The sequence below is a fragment of the Papio anubis genome, chromosome 15, assembly GCF_008728515.1.
Source record: "Papio anubis isolate 15944 chromosome 15, Panubis1.0, whole genome shotgun sequence".
NCBI classification, from domain to species: Eukaryota; Metazoa; Chordata; class Mammalia; order Primates; family Cercopithecidae; genus Papio; species Papio anubis.
In genome coordinates, this window is record NC_044990.1 from 20569898 (window position 1) to 20588864 (window position 18967).

The 18967-nt window shown below is 39.7% G+C and overlaps 1 protein-coding gene across 11 annotated transcripts in view; it reads left to right on the forward strand.

The window, feature by feature from the left end:
- DGKH (diacylglycerol kinase eta) overlaps window positions 1-18967 on the forward strand; it is a 216246-nt gene that overhangs the window by 89684 nt on the left and 107595 nt on the right. For 4 of the 11 annotated variants that reach the window (XM_021929569.2, XM_031655806.1, XM_031655799.1 and 1 more), the window contains exons 3-4: window positions 2620-2730; window positions 4708-4788. In XM_021929569.2, the coding sequence (XP_021785261.2) occupies window positions 2620-2730; window positions 4708-4788 (192 nt within the window). The other 7 variants (XM_031655801.1, XM_031655804.1, XM_031655803.1 and 4 more) reach the window with 4 other exon arrangements.

The following is an 18967-nucleotide window of genomic DNA, read 5'->3' on the forward strand; positions in this document are numbered from 1 at the left end:
CTTATTTTTCTTAAGAGTTTGTGCAAAATGGGGCCTGGAGTTTCACTCCAGGAGCACTTTTAGCTGCTGCCACATGAAGCTTATTAAGGGCAAGATTTCTCCCGACACCTGGCCTTTCTCACTGCTTCCTCTCAGGAGGCCTCTCTCACCATTGCTTCTGTGTGGACTCCAGCAGCTGTAATTGGTTTAGATGTGCAGCTAGACCCTACCCTAGTCTAAGGCAGTGGCTTTCCACCGTGGCTGCCATTCGAGTCACCACCTCCTTTCTCACCCGTTTCCCCATTGTCACTTTTCTGCCTTAAACATTTCACTAGCTTTTTGCACTTAGAAGAAAAAGCACACTCCCTGTTGTGTCCAGCATATTCTGACTCTTATCTCCTATAACCTCCTCTCTTGATACAGTCCTACTCCAGCTGTTATTTGTCCTGACAGTGGCTGCAAACACTTATTTACTTCTTACAAAAAGCTCTTATAATTTGATGCCTGGCAAACACTCCCTGGACTTAATAGCATAATGATATCATAATAATAACACTTTCTGCCATCTATTGAATGTTTTCTCCAACCCAGACAGTGTGCTAAGTGCTCTACAGGCATTATCTTATAATTAAGTTAGATGCAACAAACTTGTGAAGTTGGTATTGTGATTTCCGATTTTTAGGAGAGAAAACTGAGGTGTAGAGTTGAAGTAATTTGTCCAGGTTCATACTGTTATTGTATGCTGGAGCCTGGCTTGAAATCTGTCTGTCTGACTCTAAATTGGCTCTTTGGTACTGACTTTCAAAAGTGTTCTGTTACGATTAAATGGTAATGATTCCACAACAGTTCCAGGAAGACAGTCTTAGAGCAAGCTGTAGAGTAAAATTCTTATTGAAATTCAAAGTAAATATTAATGCAACTTAACTGTCTTACTGGAGACAGCAAACTTTTCTCAATATATTATGTCTTTATGGTAGTAAGAAATAATGTTGTGTAAAAGTTGGAAATGAATGGTGGAATCAAACAGAGATATGATCTCAGCACCTGCCATTTATTCATATAGATCTCATTATCATATGAACCAGATAATGTTCTAGGCACTGGAGATACTGTCAGTGTGCAATCCAGTGGGATGATTTAAAATTTTGGTTCTACAAGCTGTTTTTGTCTTGGAGGCTCACTATAGCACTGTAACTCTTTATTGAATGCTGTATAAATGTGATCCATCTTGGGACCCTATCCTAAGGGGGTCTGTTTGAGCCAGTGTTGTGACATGGCCTCTAAGGTTATCCTATAGGAAGGCTCTAGTGTAGTTTGCTTTCTTTTTTCCTTTCTTTCCATCCAATTAAAATGAAACATTAAATTTAACTTTTTAAGATATAATAAACTCAGGGACCTTATATTCTAATAGGGTTAGCACAATAAGCATAGTAAATGACATTATGTGTCAGAAGATGGAAAGTACTTCGTGGGGTGGGTAATAAGATCAGGATGGGGGAAAATATGGTGAGCAAGCACAAGTTTCAGTGTGAAACACGCAGTTACTCAGGTGGGTCTCATTGAGATGGTCAAGACCTGAAGTGGGTGAAGGGAACAGCCAGAGGGATATCTGAGGGAGGAGAGGGGAGGTAGTGCCAGCCTACAGCAGGAGTATGTAGGCCCACTGCAGAAGAAAGCAGCCATTGTGATGGAGGAAATCAAGAGAGGGAAACGCTAGATGAGGTCAAAGAGGTTCCAAGTATTTTGCTGCCGAAAAGGAAATGAGCTAGCATACCTAAGGCACTTAACCAGAGCCTGGCCCAGGGCCACAGAGTCCCTGCCTACCTCTTCCAGCTGCATCTCCCTCTGCTCCCTCTTGCAAACTCTTCACTGCCCCAGATATCCATGTTTTAACCTTTCTACTTTTGCACACACCTAAAATGTCCTTCCCCCATCTCTCATCATAAACTCCTTCAAGACCCACCTTGGGACCTTGTCTGGGAACACTGCTTTGACTCCCTCTGAGGTGAGCTAATGCTTCCTTCTCTGGACCCCCTGCACAGTACTGTGTATATGTTAGAAATAACACCCGGCTGATGGTAACTAACATTTAATGAGCACATACTATGCACCATGCCCTAAGTCCTTTAATATGTTTTTTATTTATTTCTCACAACAACCCTATAAGGTATGTCGTATTGTCATCCCCATTTTACAGATGAATACATAAAGCCATGAAGAAGTTTAGTAACTTGCCTGAGATCATCCAGCTACTAAGTGGTGGCACCAGGAGGTGAACCCAAGGTTTCTGGCTCCAGGACTTATGCTTTTTCGTAATCATATTATACTGCACCTCCACCATACTTACTATATACAAGGCAGTGTGCGCATAACACTGTATTGCAAGTGTTAATGTATGTGCATGTGTCTTGCCTATTACTCATGAATTCTTTGTGGGCAGGGAACCATGTCAAATTCACTTTTGCTCTTTGGGGCTTTGCACATATGCAAAGCTGTGATGAGAGTAACATATTCTCTTGTAATTTGCAAGGCATGAGAAATATTATTCCAAATGTTAATGAAAATGCACCATTGGCTCTGAATTTCATTTGGGTTTGAATTTCATTGTAACCATGTCATTGTGCTTCTGCTTCTCTCTAGACCAGTATTAAAGAGGGACCACTATTGAAGCAAACCAGTTCTTTCCAAAGGTGGAAAAAGCGATACTTCAAACTTCGAGGCCGCACCCTCTACTATGCAAAGGACTCAAAGGTAATTCGAGATAATACTAGTTTCAAGCATTTGAGACTGTGGATGGATGTACAATTTTGGTTCTGTAAGCTGTTTTTGTCTTGGAAGCGCACTGTAGCATTATGCTCTTACATGAATTCAGTGTACATGTGATCCATCGTGGACCCCATCCCAAGCGGGTCTATTTGAGTCAGTTCCATAACATGTCCCTAAGAATAACCTTTTAAGAAGGTCCCAGTGTAGTTTCATTTCTTTCTTCCTTTCTTCTTTCTTGACAATTAAAATAAAGCATTAAATGTAACCTTATTAGATGTAATAAACGCAACGATTTTGGTTTCCACCTTTTACCTTGTAAATCTTTCCCTGACCATGAGAGAAAGAGGGAGCTGCTGTCGTTGCTAAGAATTCATGCTCTGTGTTCAGACAAGAGCCCATATCCACTTCCAGCATATTCCAGTGGAGTGGCTGTGGACAGCACATGTTGCTGAGAGGAGGCTTAAAGGAGAAAATACACATCAAGAGCTTACATGGTACCCGACGTAAACTAATCACTCCAGTATGCTGGTAATTAGGAATAAAAATCATATGGAAATCAAATCAAGACTTAAAATATTTTTTACTTAACAGTTGAATCAAATAATAATAATACAGTTTTGGGAGAAGCCATTTGTAAAAACTCATTTTAATATTCAAAAGTAAACATTAGGATTTCTGGCTACTGTGCCAGTTGAATAATCAATTATTTTCATTTTTATAAATGTATGCTCCTGATATAATTGGTAGAGTTGTACACCAGGAGGTAAAAACAAGCAAACAAACCTAATTCTGAGTTTATGTATCTATAGAAGTAATAACCATGTAAAATAATCTTATTTTACAAGTCATTATGTTCAGAATTGTCCCTGATCTGGCTCCATCCTGATTTTTCACATTTATCTCTAGGCAGCATTGGCTATTTGACAGCCTCCAGTTTGAGCTTATGCTACCATCATTGTGATGACTTTGCCTTTTCCATCTGCACTTGACAAAGTTCCCTGTTTTCGTCAAGATCCCCTCAAATACTCCTTATTCCATGATTCACGAGAGAGAGAGAGTTCAGTTTTCTGCTGAATAAATCATCTGTGACCTTCTATAGCATTTCATTGTATTTCTTCTCTTTTACTCTTGTCTGTCTTACCTTAAAGTTAGTTGTGTCTATTTAATCTCTTGTGCTAGACTGTAGATTCCTTCCAGTCAGTGAACAAGTCTTACAGTCAGATTGGTTGAACTGAAGTAGGCTAGTTCTACAGTCTACTTCAGTTTCAAGTCCAACTGTCAACTACTTCAAGTTCTAGTTTCCGCAGTTCTAATGGTGCGCCATTGTGCCTGCCTTGCTGGAAGAACGCTGAATGAGTGTGAACAATGAGTGCTAAAAGTGGGAAGATTACATTTATTGGCTAGGATTTCCTACTTGCTACCTTGCATGTTAAGAGTATACAAAAAAGGTCACCTGCTACTTGCAAAGCAAATTCACTACCTCATTTGAATACATAGTTACAGATGAGGAAAATAAGGTTCAGAAGGTTCAGTTACTCGTCGTGAGCTAAGCCAGGACTAGTTCTCAGCTCTCACCCTGCAAGCCTGGAAACAATGATATTGCCTCTGCCTCCCTGGCAGAGCTGTTACAAGCTTCAGAGAGATTGCATTGTGCATGTGAATGCCACACACTCAGCAGGTTCCCCATAAGTGGTAGCTGTTATGCTTCCAGAGAGCACAGAACATTTGCATTGAAATAGTGTTCCCAGGAGGTCTTTAAAGTCCTTTTCAGTTGGGGTTTTATGGATTAGTTGTACTTTATGCTTTTATTTTTCCTTTCTAGGAAGAAATTGCAGAGAGTACCACCAACTTAACTTTTTTTCCCCCATTTTCTATTCCTAATTCCTGTATTGAAAGAATGTATTGAAGAGCATTGAGTTAGGTTTTCTTCTAATGTCTTTGTATGTTTTTTTTCATTAACAGTCTCTGATATTTGATGAAGTTGACCTCTCAGATGCTAGTGTAGCTGAAGCAAGCACGAAAAATGCTAACAACAGCTTCACGGTATGGTTATATTCTGCTAACTCCCTTCTCAAAAGTTACAGAATGACCTTTCTTAAGCATGTACAGAATGCCCTGTTCAATTGCAAACTGTTGTTAACTTATGCATGTTGGAGTTCCTACCAACACAATCAACTTTAAATATACTGTATATTCTAACACCCAGTACCAGTTATGACTCATTTAAGCTGGAGTTAAATATACTTTTTAAAAATTTTATAATTTTTCCCTTTTAATTTTAATGCTTTAAGTTTTTCACCTCCTTTAAATTAATACTTCAATTAATTCCATTGTTCTTGAATATTTAAAAAGTGTATTTACCTTCAGTCTTAAAAATAATATTTTCTCTATGTAGTCTGCTTTCACTCCATTTCACCCCAGTTGCCATCGTTCAGGCAGTTGCCGTAGTTCAGGGCTTCACTTCTCACTTAGGTAATTCATTCGGCAGCTCTATTCCAGTTTCTTCTTTTCTGATCACAGATCACATTGCTGAAAAAGGCGTCACTGGTTCCCCAATGCCTGCGAATGCCATCCCCAACTCAGTCTTCAGATCTTGTAAGATCATGCCTCAGCATTCTAGTATTACCAGACAATTAATTTGTCCTTCTCTGTCCCACCAGTGCAGCAATTCTACCTGTGCCTGTGCTTTTCCTCTTCCCTCTGACTTCAGTGATTCCTCCCCCATCTATCGCTGTGAGAATCCTACCAATTCTTCAAAGCTTATTATAACCCATTTTTTTCCAACTTCTTTCATTCACAAAGTACGGATTGAGTTCCCACCATGTGTTGAGCACAAGAAATTCAGAGGTGAATGTGTATGTATATAATTTCCCTCAAGATATTCCTGGCATTGTTCAGCCCATTTTCCTATGGGCTACTTTTTATAACTACATACTCCCTAGGTCCTCAAAGGTGCATTGTTCTTGCTCCGTTGTCACTCCCGTCCGCACTCCCAGTCCTCCCAGGAAAGCTACTACTCCTGACAGCAGTGTGCAGTGTCCATCCCCTAGGCATGCCAGGGCAGGGGAGACAGACTGCTAAACAGGTGTATAGCAGTGCCATGATAGAGGTGAGCACTGGTAAGGGTGGGGGAAAGAGAGGACACAGATGAATTCAGATGTTGCCTTATTGATTTATGGGCATGTGGGATAATTCATAGTGTAAATATTCCTCCCCATCTCCCCTGATCCCCAGGGAGAGTTTAGTTTGAGAAGAGGAAAGCCAAGAATAGAGTCCTGGGAAAATGTTAAAATTCAAGGTTTAACCAATAAAGACTCAGAGCGTTCTTAAGTAAAGGAGACTCAGGAGTCAGTGATGTTATAAAAACCAAGCAGAAGAGAGTTTCAAGATAGATGCTTTGACGTGTCATATACTGTAGAGAGGTCAAGTCGAAGAATTGAAAAGTGATGGTTGAATTTGTTAATTTGGAGGTCATTTGGTCCCATTGATGTGAGTAGTTTCAGTGTGGGGTGGGGCTGGGGGCAGGCATTAGGCTGCACTGTGAATGCAAGTGAAAGGCAGGCAGAGATAAGGTAGGTAACTGTTTTCTAAAAGCTTGGCTGTTAAAAGGAGAACAAAGATAGCTAGTAAAATGTTTCGGCCAGAAGAGAATTTTAGTTTTGTTGTTCTTTTGTTGTGTTTTAAAAATGATTTTGAATGCATTTATATGAAGAGAGGAGGCATAGTTAGAACCAAAAGTTGAAGACTCAGGAGAGAGAGGGAATGACTGATGAAGCATGATTGCTGAGTAAGCTGACGGGCGTAGGAATCAGAGCGCAGGTTAAGAGATCAGTGTTGAACGGGAGGCAGAAAGCGTGGCCAGGAAGTTTATATATTTCAAAACCAAATACTGTTTTCTCAGTGAAATTGAAGGATAAGGTTATCTGCTGTGAGTGAAAGTTGAGGATGTTTAATAGTTGCTTCTGTAGAAAAAGAGAATCGAAACTGAGCAGGGACCTATAAATGATCACTAAGTAGTGAGTGGTGTCTACCAAAGATTGGAGATCAGGTTTAGTAATGTCATTACTCCCTGTGCTTGTAACATTTTCTTTTAAGTGGGAGTAGAGAACAAACAAATGAATTGACCCAGGGTTGATGGTTTATAGGGCATATTGAACAGAAAGAGAAAGGGAGGGATTGCTAGATATTTGATGGATTGATAAATCATCCATCTCTCTGCTCTTCTCAGTTTTTGAGACTACAATACAGAGTAGGGGACAGCTTTGGCTGAACAGGAGTCAACAACCACTAAATATAGAGCTTCTGATGAATTGTTGGAGACCTAAGGCCAAAACGTTGCTTATTCCTTCTTTCTCCCACTTGAAGATGGGGTAGGGTGAGGTAGAAAGAACTTCACCAGTCCTACTAGTGGGATTAGCCACTTGCTTTTCCCTGGGCAGTGAAGAATAATCCTCTCTCTGCTGAAGCCTCATGGAGGGGGAATAAGGGTTTCCCCCAATCAACATTTATTTGTTTGTTTTTTAATCCTCTTTATTTTTTAACGACACATAATGATTGTATATATTTATAGGATACATAGTGATGTTTCGATGCATGTAAGGTACAGTGATCAGATCAAGGTAATTAGGATATCCGTCATCTCAAACATTGACCATTTCTTTGTGTTGCACACATTCAATATTCTCCTTTAGCTATTTGAAGCTATATAATATATTACTGTTAACTATAGTCATCCTACGGTGCTATAGAACACTAGAAATTATTCCTCCTATTTAGCTAGAATTTTGTATCCTTTAAGAGTTTAATCTGAAAGAGGGTTTCAAAATTTAAGATTTGAAGCATGCATTAATTTCAGGTGAAGACAAGGTCTAGGGTTTTGGAGTAGGAAATTATTCAAATCCTTATACAGGTCTTTCTTGGCCCTTCAACTGGGCATGTGATCTTTCTTATAGCATTTCTTACAGAATGTAGCATATGCTGCCTTATGCTTAGTTAAGTATTTATTTTTGGCCAGGCATAGTGGCTCACACCTGTAATCCCAACACTTTGAGAGGCTAAGGCAGGAGGATTACTTGAGGCCAGGAGTTTGAGACCAGCCTGGGGAACATAGTGAGATTCCCATCTCTACAACAAATACAAAAATTAGCTGAGTATGGTGGCATGCACCTGTAGTCCCAGCCACTCAGGAGGTTGATTCCTTGAGGAGTTCGAGGCTCTAGTGAGCTATGATCCCAGCCTGGGCAACAGAGTGAGACCCTGTCTAAAAAAAAAATTTTTTTTGGCCGGGCTTGATGACTCATGCCTGTAATCCCAGCACTTTGGGAGGCTGAGGCGGGCAGATCATGAGGTCAGGAGATCGAGACCATCCTGGCTAACATGGTGAAACCTTGTCTCTACTAAAAAAAATACAAAAAATTAGCCAGGTGTGGTGGCACATGCCTGTAGTCCTAGCTACTCAGGCGACTGAGGCAGGAGAATCACTTGAACCCAGGAGGTGGAGGTTGCAGTGAGCTGAGATTGTGCCACTGCACTCCAGCCTAGGTGACAGAGCAAGACTCTGTCTCAAAAAAAAAAAAAAAAAAAAAAAAAAATTTTTTTTTTACTATTTATTTTTATTATAACCTCCTTGAGGATAGGGACTCTGTCATACTTTTTATCTCATGGTGCCTTATCCATAAGTATTTGTTGATTTTAACTAATAAGATGAAAGTTTATTTTAGGCATGAGAAGACTTTCTGTTGAAATATTTTCAAGAAATTTATTCATTCAACCGAATACTATTTTTTTAGTTTCTTGGACTAGAAATATAGGGACTGGTTGGGCACAGTGGCTCAAGCCTATAATGCTAGCATTTTGGGAGGCTGGTGGTAGGATCTCATGAAGCCAGGAGTTTGAGACCAGCCTGGGGAACATAGTGAGACCCCCCACTTCTCTACAAAAAAATATACAAAAATTAGCTAGGTGTAGTGGTGCGTGCCTGTAGTGCCAGTTATTCCAGAGGCTGAGATGGGAGGATCACTTGAGCTCTGGAGTTCGAGGTTGCAGTGAGCTATGATTGCACCACTGCTTTCCAGCCTGGACAACAAAGTGATTCCCTGTCTCTAAAACAAAACAAAGCAAAATAAAAGAACAAAGAAACAAAAACAAATGTAGGGACTAAAAAGTTAGGCAGATTGCTTAGGCTTTAGAGCAAATGAATTTGGTAGAACTTTCCAGGGTATAAAATGGAGCAAGAGACATGTTTTCAACCAGTAATTGACAAACCTTCCTCTCTTTAAATATTTAAATATCTTACCTTCCTCAATTATTGTGACTGCTACTGATGCTGTTACTGTGGCTGGTTTGTGTCAGAGGCTAATGGTATAGTTTGATGTATTATGGCTGGAGGATCCAGGAATGGCCAAATTCTATTTCATTTCGGCTATCCCTCCTCTTGCTGAAGTTTCTAAGGGTGATATATTGACAAAGTACAATAGTGGATGGAAACTACGTAAATAGTAAATGGAAAATGGAAGACCTGTGCTTTGCCTGAAAATCCAGTGCTGAACTGTCTGGTAAAATGGGTTCTAGAGATCAGGGCAGTGACTGACCTAACCTGGGAAGTTCTTCAGTGTCATTTCTGTGACGTTCAGTTGGGTATGAGTGAGTCACTAAGGCCGGCCAGGCTTCGAGGGGGCCACAGACATTAAGACAGTCATGTCAGAGGATCGGGGACATGATTTAAAACCTACGCACAGTATGATTACTCTTCCTTTCTTGTGCAGTCTCTCACTCTCAACTCTGGAGTTAATAACTGTTTTTTTTGTTATCTAAATTGTCTCAGGTACTCTATTAGTTTTCTATTGCTGTGTAACAACCAACCACAAACTTAGTGGCTTAAAAAACAATGTCCATTTATCTCAGTTTTTATAGGCCACACAGTATTGCTAGATTCTTCTGCTCCGGGTCTTACAATATGAATAAATAGATATGGGTTGGGCAGGGTGGCTCATGTCTGTAATCCCTGCACTTTGGGAGGCTGAGGTTGGCAGGTCACTCGAGGTCAGGAGTTTGAAACCAGCCTGGCCAACATGGTGAAACCCTGTCTCTACTAAATACAAAAATTTGCTGGGCGTGGTGGTTCATGCCTGTAATCCTAGCACTTTGGGAGGCCCAGGCAGGTGGATCGCTTGAGGGTAGGAAAAGCCCCCATCTCTACTAAATATGCAAAAATTAGCTGAATGTATTGGTGCATGCCAGTAGTCCCAGCTACTTGGGAGGCTGAGGCAGGAGAATTGCTTGAACCTGGGAAGCAGAGGTTGCAGTGAGCCGAGATTGTGCCACTGCACTCCAGCCTGGGCAACAGGGCAAGACTCTGTCTCAAAAAAAAGAAAGAAACAGATATGACAAATTTGTGTATATACTTTTATTGACTCAAATTGAGCTAATTTTAGCCATGGTTTGAGTTTATGATTTCACAAGTGTCTTCAGCCATAATAAAACTTACTAACAATGAAAGTATTTTTTTGTGATTTTAGGTGACGGCGATGTGATCAGGGAATGGAAAAGAACAATTTTTGACATCATTTAGGTTAATGTTTATTAATATATTTATATTTCAAGCCAGGCATGATCGCTTATGCCTGTAATCCCAACACTTTGGGAAGCCGAGGTGGGAGAATCACTTGAGCCCAAGAGTTGAAGACTAGCCTGGGCAACATGACGAAACCCCATCTCTACAAAAAATGAAAAAATTAACTGAGTGTCGTGGTGCATGCCTGTAGTCAGAGCTACTCAGGAGGCTGAGGTGGGAGGATCACTTGAGTGGAGGTTGCAGTGAGTCAAGAGTGCACCACTGCACTCCAGTCTAGGCAACAGAGAAAGACCCAGTCTCTCAAAAAAAAAAAAAAAAGAAAAAAAGAGAGAGAGAAAGAAAAAGAAAAAATGATAATTTATTTGTAGTTTAAGTTCTACCATGGCATTTTCTATGATGGTTAAATCAATAAAATGTTCTTTTTTGTTGTTTATTTAAAAAAATTCATTTTAAAAATGTGATTACTGTCTGCATGGTGTTTTGGAGGTTTCATTTTTATCTTTAACATAACCCTATGCTGTAGGTGAATGTATTCCTCCCAGATGAGGCTAGAGAGAATTGATCTCTTTTTGGTCACACTGGTGCCACCCTGGGAAAGGGCTCCCAGACCTCCTGATGTGTAATCCAAGACTCTTTCCAATCAGACAGAATCCTTTCTATCTGGGTAGTCTCTGCCTCTGCTGTTCTCTTTCTTCCTCAAACACTGCTCTCTTTTCTCACTAATCAGGATATGTCTATCCCCAGAATTTTTTTTTTTTTTTTTAATTTACCCCATTTGTAGAGGATAGGAGCTTAGACCATGAAAGTCAAACAGCCTGGGTTTGGGTCCTGACTTGGCTACATCCAGTTAATGTGACCTTGGACAAATCGGTTAACCTTTCTAAATCCCAGTTTCGTCACCAGTCATTGAGAATAACAAGAGTACCTGCCTCATAGGATTATAAGGATTAAATTAAATGTGCTAGTACACCACAATACCTGCAGTTTAATAAAAGTGGCAGTTATTTTCCCGAGTTTGTCATCTCCCTATTTCCAAGTGGCAGTGTGTTGCCAATTCCTAAAAGTTTGGGAATTTGGAAGAATGTGGATGAACTTTATCTTGAGAAAACATTCCATGCTGCTTATCTTTCAGAGGTATAGCAAAGATTTATTTCCACTTTTATCTCATATTAATAACGATGACTGGGAATAATAAATGTAATTATAATCTCACCTTGTTAGGTAAATGTTATTTGCAAAAGAAGAGCTATTTAATGATACGAAAGTCATCACAATCACATGGTATATGTTAAGCCTTCAAAGAATACTGTTCAAATGACTGTTTTCTTTAAATTTTGATGAAGATTAAGCTAAATCTTTAATGAGTCACAATTTTAATGAAATTATTGTACTGGCATTGTTAAAACTTCGTATGGAAGTTTACGAGGGAAAGTAGCATGTGTTTTTTGTTGGTTTGTTTGAAGTAGAAAGAAACACAAAGGTAATTTATTTCATTTATTTAACCACCTGTAACGTTTTCAGGGGGCGGTCTGTAGGTGTGGGTGAAACTTCATGGGTACTGCACATCCACACGGGTTTACTCAGTTGATGAAACACAGGCACCCTCTGGTAACACTTATATTTAGAACTAAATGATCACTAGAACAAAGGGGGATTTTAGTTCAGGGGTCACTTGCCACAGCAGATGTGACTAAAATTTATTAGCTTCAGATTATGATTCTATGAGGATTTAAAAAGTCTACATAAGAAGACACCAATAAACATGAGAACATACTCTTATGGCACATCAAATATCAGAAATTATGCATTCATAATGTAATTGAAATGAGCAGGCTGGGTTTTAGTGGTACAGAACAAAATGTTCTTAAGAATTCCTTTAATGTTTCCTTTCTATTTATTCCGCTTTTCCCTTAGCTTCCTCTCAGTTAATATAGTTTACTTCATCTCTCTCTTAGAGGGAGATCACATCCTTTGAACTTAAAAAGCTGTCAGTTTATTTTTCTCTATTAATCTATCAGTATTTATTTACAAAGGAAATAACTAAAAGCTATTTTCTTTTCATATCACTTGTGAATGCACACACACAAAAGGTATTTAGATTATCACCTGAATAAATAATCACTGACAAGTAAGTTGCCTACCTTATTTGATATTTGTTGTAACTATTGTATTTCTGTTCTGAATGCATTATGTCTGATAACTCATTCAATTCTTTATATGAATCCTACAGTGTAAGAATTATTATGATTCCCATTTGATAGATGAGGAATCTGAAACAGAGAGGCTAACATCTAATAATATAATGACTAGAATCTGAACCTATCCACATCATCTGGCCTCAGTTTGTATCTTCATGACTTTGCTATGCTGTGTCTTTATTATGGTGTTTTAAATAAATGTGGTTCAGATAGTATTCCTCTAAATGGTTATTACGTGTTCAGTTGTTTTATCTACAAGTCAAGCAGAGTTTTATGCTGTATCACCAGATGTATAGCAAGCACTTGCTGGTCAGACTACAAATTTAGAATATTTCATTGTATTTTGGCACGGTACTTTAAAGAGAAAGGATGGTAACCAATATTATAAAAAAGATCTGGGAATCCTGGGATTGATTGGCATTTAAGGGCATTCTTTTATTTTAAAACTTCGGAGAAATGTGACAGATGTCTTTTTAATGAGGCGTTACCGTGTAGTAGAGGTATAGATAGGTTTTGTGTTACTGCAGTGTGCAGGACCCGTGAATGAATTCGTGGAGGAATAATTGAGCTCAGTATAACAGAGAACTTTCTAACTTGAGTGATCTGATAGAACAGGCCCCTTGTGAGGTAATAGCTCTTCCCATTATTAGAAATCTTTAGTCATCTCAGTCCCTGTGAGCTGAAAGGGGCCTTCAAGAAGAGAGTTCTCAGAGCAGATGCAGCTTCAAGTGCTGAAATGAATTTCTCAAGGTTAGATGGCTAATAGCAGGGCACAGCTAATATGGAATTCAGGGCTCTCAGCTCTTGATGTTTGTTGGGAATAGTCAAAGAAGAGTGGATTTAGAGACTGCTGGGCACTGTGCTAGACACTACACGTGGAGGCTCATTATACCACACAGCAAGAGATAAATGACCATCTTTCTATAATGCAGCTGGGGAGATCTTTGCATGGTATGTGCATGTGAGAGGGGGTGAGGAGAGATGGTGGAAACACATTTCCTTGCAGATGCAAAGACTGTGTCTTCTTTACCACTGAATCCTCAAGGCTAGCACAGTGCCTGGCACAGAGGGAAAGCTAGTAAGTATTTGTTGAATAAATGAAGGGATATATCCTTGTTGAATGAATGAATGAGTGACATTTGTAAACTGTAGTGGATTTTTTTGGACAAAAAGTATTAGGTCGTGTTTTGGCTTAGAGAACAGTTTTCTAATCCCTCCCTGTGCTATTGGTTTATGTATATTATACCCATAAATTCTTGCATCCTCATTGAAATATTTATGTAATGACTTAAGACTATTTTATACCATGTTTACAAACATGATTCTTGCCTTTCATTAATCATTGAAGTGGTCCCACCTTGGCTTACATAATTGTTAGATGACTGATAGCAGCAAACCTCATATTTTAACATTTATATTAGTTAAAATATTTTATAGCACTCTAAAATGATGCCATATTAATGCAATTTAAGTGGTTGTGTTTTTTGCCTTTTAAAACTGATTTATGTACAATTTAGATGGCTTTATACTCTGAAAGCTGATAATTTATCTTAACTTTAAAATTCATATTCCTTTTTCTGTATCTTAGAAATTAGGGGCTTTTAGAAATGAAATATCTTTGTTTCTGTGGGTGTTTCATATTTATCTTTCCATTTAGTGATACGGCATCTTTTCCAAGACTAACCCAGAGAAATGGCTCTTAAGGTTATTATGGGCTTCCTCACACCAAAGTGTAAGAAACCATTGGTCCTTTTGTAGCTAGACAAAAATTTTGGGGTGAAGATAAGGTGTGGCAGAAGAACAGAACCTGTGTCTCCACCTTCACTAGTAACCTTCCAGAAATCTTTCAAATGGGCTTTCTAAAGGAAGGCAAGACCCAGTGAGCATGTGCTTGGTTCTTCTGCCAACTCGGGAGCTCTGGGAACCTAGGGCTTGCTTGCAAAATCAGACCATGGGAGTCCCAGGACATGGATCAGTTTCATCAAAGGGTTCGTAGTGGTTAATAGACACTATCAGTAGGCTGGGAGAGGGCACTTGTCATCCAAAGAGCTGTGTCGGACGTTCAGTCAGGGTGTCATGATCATTTGCCATGCCTGGTGTTGCCATTTTCCCCTTACTGAAGATCCACGGCTCAGGGAAAATATAGAGCTCCTGTTCAGTAACCTTCAACCTGCAGCCTCCAGTACTCTTTCTGTCCTAGTCTGTTGCACAGCAGCCCACTCCTCATCTGTCTGTCCACTTCCAGGACTGCCCTTAGAATTCATTCATTCATTTATTTAACAAATATTTATCGAGGGTTCCTTATATATATGAGACATTTGTGCTAGATTCTGGGTATACAGTGCTAAATTAAAAAAAAAAATTGGCCACTGAATACCAATTTTTAAAAAGTTTTTACTCGAATTTAAACAAATTTAAAGGCTATGCTGCCTGCCTTCAGGGATAGGTCCCTGTCTTTAAAGTATGTGACCTTATGAATAGTATTATTTGGATACCAAAAACAAGGAACTCGCCTCCCTACTGAGACTGGAAACTGTGCCATCACAGGGGCCCAGGTTATAGGAAAGACAGGGGCGGGGGGGAATTACAATCTCCTTAGAACTTGAGGCGCAGACCATTCAGGATTCCATAAACAAACTTCTGTGAGACTAGTTCATCTGCTCTTCTCCACAAACATGCCCCCCTCCCAGTATTTCTGAGGCCAAACCCTGGCCACCATGTTGAAATTTTTATCCCTGAGTCTGCATATCCGTGTTTCATGAAGCTGGTTTCCTAGGTGGCCTTTAGCCTTCGGCACCTTGTGGATCGCCAGTGGCAGACTGCTGTCACATGAAAAGCGTGGCCAGTTATAACCTTGTATCGAGGAGGACTGACCTTCCCAGTGTGTGTGCCATGTTGTAGCTCCCAGTGCATGGCCATGTGCGGTACTGCCTCCTGGTCTGGGAGCTGGTTATAAATCCACAGTTCACTCATGTGTTCCTATACAAGGCCTTTTACAGACTCCAAATAGATGGTCCTGAGCTGACACTGTCATTGTCACCATGATCCTGAAGACATAGCTTGTAGCTGTGTGGAGGTAAACTTCTAAAATCTATCTCTTCTGAGAGTTACTGCATGAAAACAGGCAAGGATGGGTCAAGTTTTGGACCAGCAGTCCAAGTTCCACCAACTGCCCCGTTATCCAGAGGCTTCTAAGCTATGCAGACCGCTGTGAAAGGTTTATTCTTCTTTTGCCCACCTGACTGATATACTCATGTACTTTCTGAAGAAGGGCTGTGGAATTTACAGACTTCCATTGTGGTCTTGATGTGGCTGAAGTGTTTCGTTGAAGGCTCTTTAGTCCTGTACTCATTTAGATTGACTCTCACTTCTGGTACCTATTTGTGGTGCAGACTAAAGCCTCAAACTCTATAAAAGACAATGGCTTATCTCATGTAAGCACCTGGAATAGGGGCCTAATATGGGAAAATAAGCTACTGGCAATAAAAAAGATTTTTTTAATTCCCACTGTAAATATCTGGATATTAGCAAAAGAGAGTCTGATACATAATAACCATCTCATTGAAACAGCAGCGCTCTGAAGAGTTTTAATATCTTGACAATTCTGTCCTGGCTAGCATGATGGAGTTCTGTTTGCTAATTTTTTTATGTTCCATAACCTCCTTGAAAGCCAGAATCTTTGGTGTTAACTATAGTTTCGTAACTATACCTGTTAAGAAATAAGGTATAGTAGGGAGGCATGGTGCTCACACTCTCCAGAAAATCCCAGAGATGTTTGCAACCCTATGCCTTGTGAACAACCCAAGCCTAGTGGAGTCCTGAATCACCCTGAAGAGGTCCCCAGTGATGTGCTCCTAGAAAGGGGTTCAGTGGGACCGACGCGGTGGCTCATGCCTGTAATCCTAGCACATTGGGAGACTGAGGCGGGTGGATCACCTGAGGTCTAGAGTTAGAGACCAGCCTGGCCAACATGGTGAAACCCGGTCTCTACTATAAATACAAAAATGGGCCGGGCATGGTGGCGTGTGCCTGCAATTCCAGCTACTCGGGAGGCGGAGACAGGAGAATTGCTTGAACTCTGGAGGCAGACACTGCATTGAGCTGAGATCATGCCACTGCACTCCAGCTTGGGTGACAGAGCGAGACTGTCTCAAAAAAAATAAAAGGGGGAGTTCCATATCCATCACACTTGGTCTTATTAACAACTCCAGAATTGGGCTTTACATCCTATATGAAATGCTTTAAAAATATGAACACATTGTTACACCTCACAGATTTTGACTCCATTAGACAGTTTAAAGCATCAACCTTTTATTTAAAAAAAATTAAAATAATTTTAGGTTTGCCTTGACTGTTAGTGAAATATTAAAATAACATTAAGGAAAGCCTATTATTTCTATAAGACTTTAATAATATAAGGTGTTTTTAATATAGATACAAAATGATTATTCATTTGTTTCTGAAATCTTTTTGGTGTGTCCTATAATCCATAAGAAGTAATGGGCACATAGGTAATTTTCATATGATATTAATATCTCACTTCATTATCTCAGTAAGTCCATGTGGTATTCTTCCTCCCATTCAACCAATGGAGGAGGAGAAGGGTGAGTCTCAGATAACTTAATTTGTGTAAATTTATATAGTTAAGTAGCATAATTAATATTTGAAGCCTAAGCTCTTTCCATGAGAATGAGAGCATATGAGAAATTTGAAGCACCTATAATTAGAGTAAAATCACAGTAACCAAGTGAAAGCCCACACTTTTAAATAGGATTTAGTCTAGTCTGGCCATTCCTAGTGAATCCTTATTACCTTCAAGTGAGAAGAAAGCTCACCTAGAACAGCAGACCAGCTAGCAGTGATTAGAGTGCTTGTGCCATGGCATTGATTCTGGTGGTCACTAGAGGCTGATATGTCTTTAGAAGATGAGAGAGGATTAGCAGATGAGAGAGGATTAGCAATTTTGATTCCCCTTTGCATTTTAGTCTTATATAAGGATTTAATCTCCAACAAGAAAATCATGAAATTAGTTTCTGGCTAAAAGAGATTTTCTATTTACTGGTTTCGGCCTTACACATTTTTGTGGTCTCTGGATCTAGTTTAAGCTTTGCTGAGCCCAAATCTCAATTTATGAAGGCAAAGGTAGGTTTGTACTTATGAGAGACAAATGACAATCTAGTCAGCAACCAGACAAGGGAAGTCAGAAGCAAGATCTTCCTGTTGAGAACAGGTAGGTTGAGTGCTATCTAGTTGGAGATTTTATTTTTTAGTTGTTTATTTTGTTGGTTGCCACAGGTTGAGACTTGCTGGTAGCACATCTAAGGACTTTGGGACAGTCCTGGAACTCAGGTTGTATTAGCTGATGAGGCTTGGAGTGGAGGGTTGGCCAGCTGTCAGCATACTCTTAGAACCTTCTGGTAGGCTGCTCCCACTGACATGGAACTCAAGGCAGAAGTTAGTCTTTATATCGTGGAGATAAACAGATTAGTAGTAAGAAACTGTTAAAGAGAGCTGACGTCTTAGAAGGTGTGGCTACCCTGGCCCTTGACATCAAGACTTGGTAAGGCCCCTTCCAGCAAGACTCAGCAGTGTCTTCCATTGATGCAAACACCAGGCAATGCCCAGTGATGTAGTCTGTTGGAATCAGTTGGTAGGGTTTCTTGTTGTTAGGGGATGCTTTGACATACTTCATTAATGCTTTGTAGTAATCTAGCACAACACTATTTAGTATGAAATGTCTGACAGTAGTTACTTACTAGGGGAGTAACCAGCAGCCACATAGGCCTAATATTTCAAGTGGCAAGAGTCACAGCATTCTGTGTTATAGATCTCATGTTTGTAAAAGCAGTGGGCTGTTTGGTCTTTGTGGTCTGGTTTCTGCACAAATTTTGATCATTGTATTTTTCAGAATTTCATCCATAAAGGATGCTAACAATCATTTTTCCCAGTTACTCAACAATATTATTAGAGCTGCCCCGTTTGTCAGAACCATAATGTGAGAAAAGCTGTCAGTACAAAGCAGTTCATCCTTCTCCCTTTGGAGCCTTTGTAAGAGTTCAGATTTGGGGGAGGTTTTTTTTTTCTGTACAGGTAAAGTATTCATATGAATATATTTTAGGTTACGTGTGCCTTTTTAGGAAAATGTAGAATTATGTCCACCAGCCAGGACAGAGGTGCCTATCCTCAAAATGACTGTAGATAAACTTCTAAAAGGCTTTAGCCTGATGTTTAACACAGTATCAAGATACACACTTTACAGGACAGAGTGTAAAGAAAGGTTTCAAGTCTTTAGATTCATCAGTGTCTTCACTACTATCATTATCTGGAATCAGCAGGGATAGTGAAGTGTGCCATTTATGTGTACAAAGACATGTTTACAAGGATATGATTGCACATTGTAATAGCAAAAGATTGGAAACAACCCAAATGTGCAAGTTAGAGGCTGGTTGGC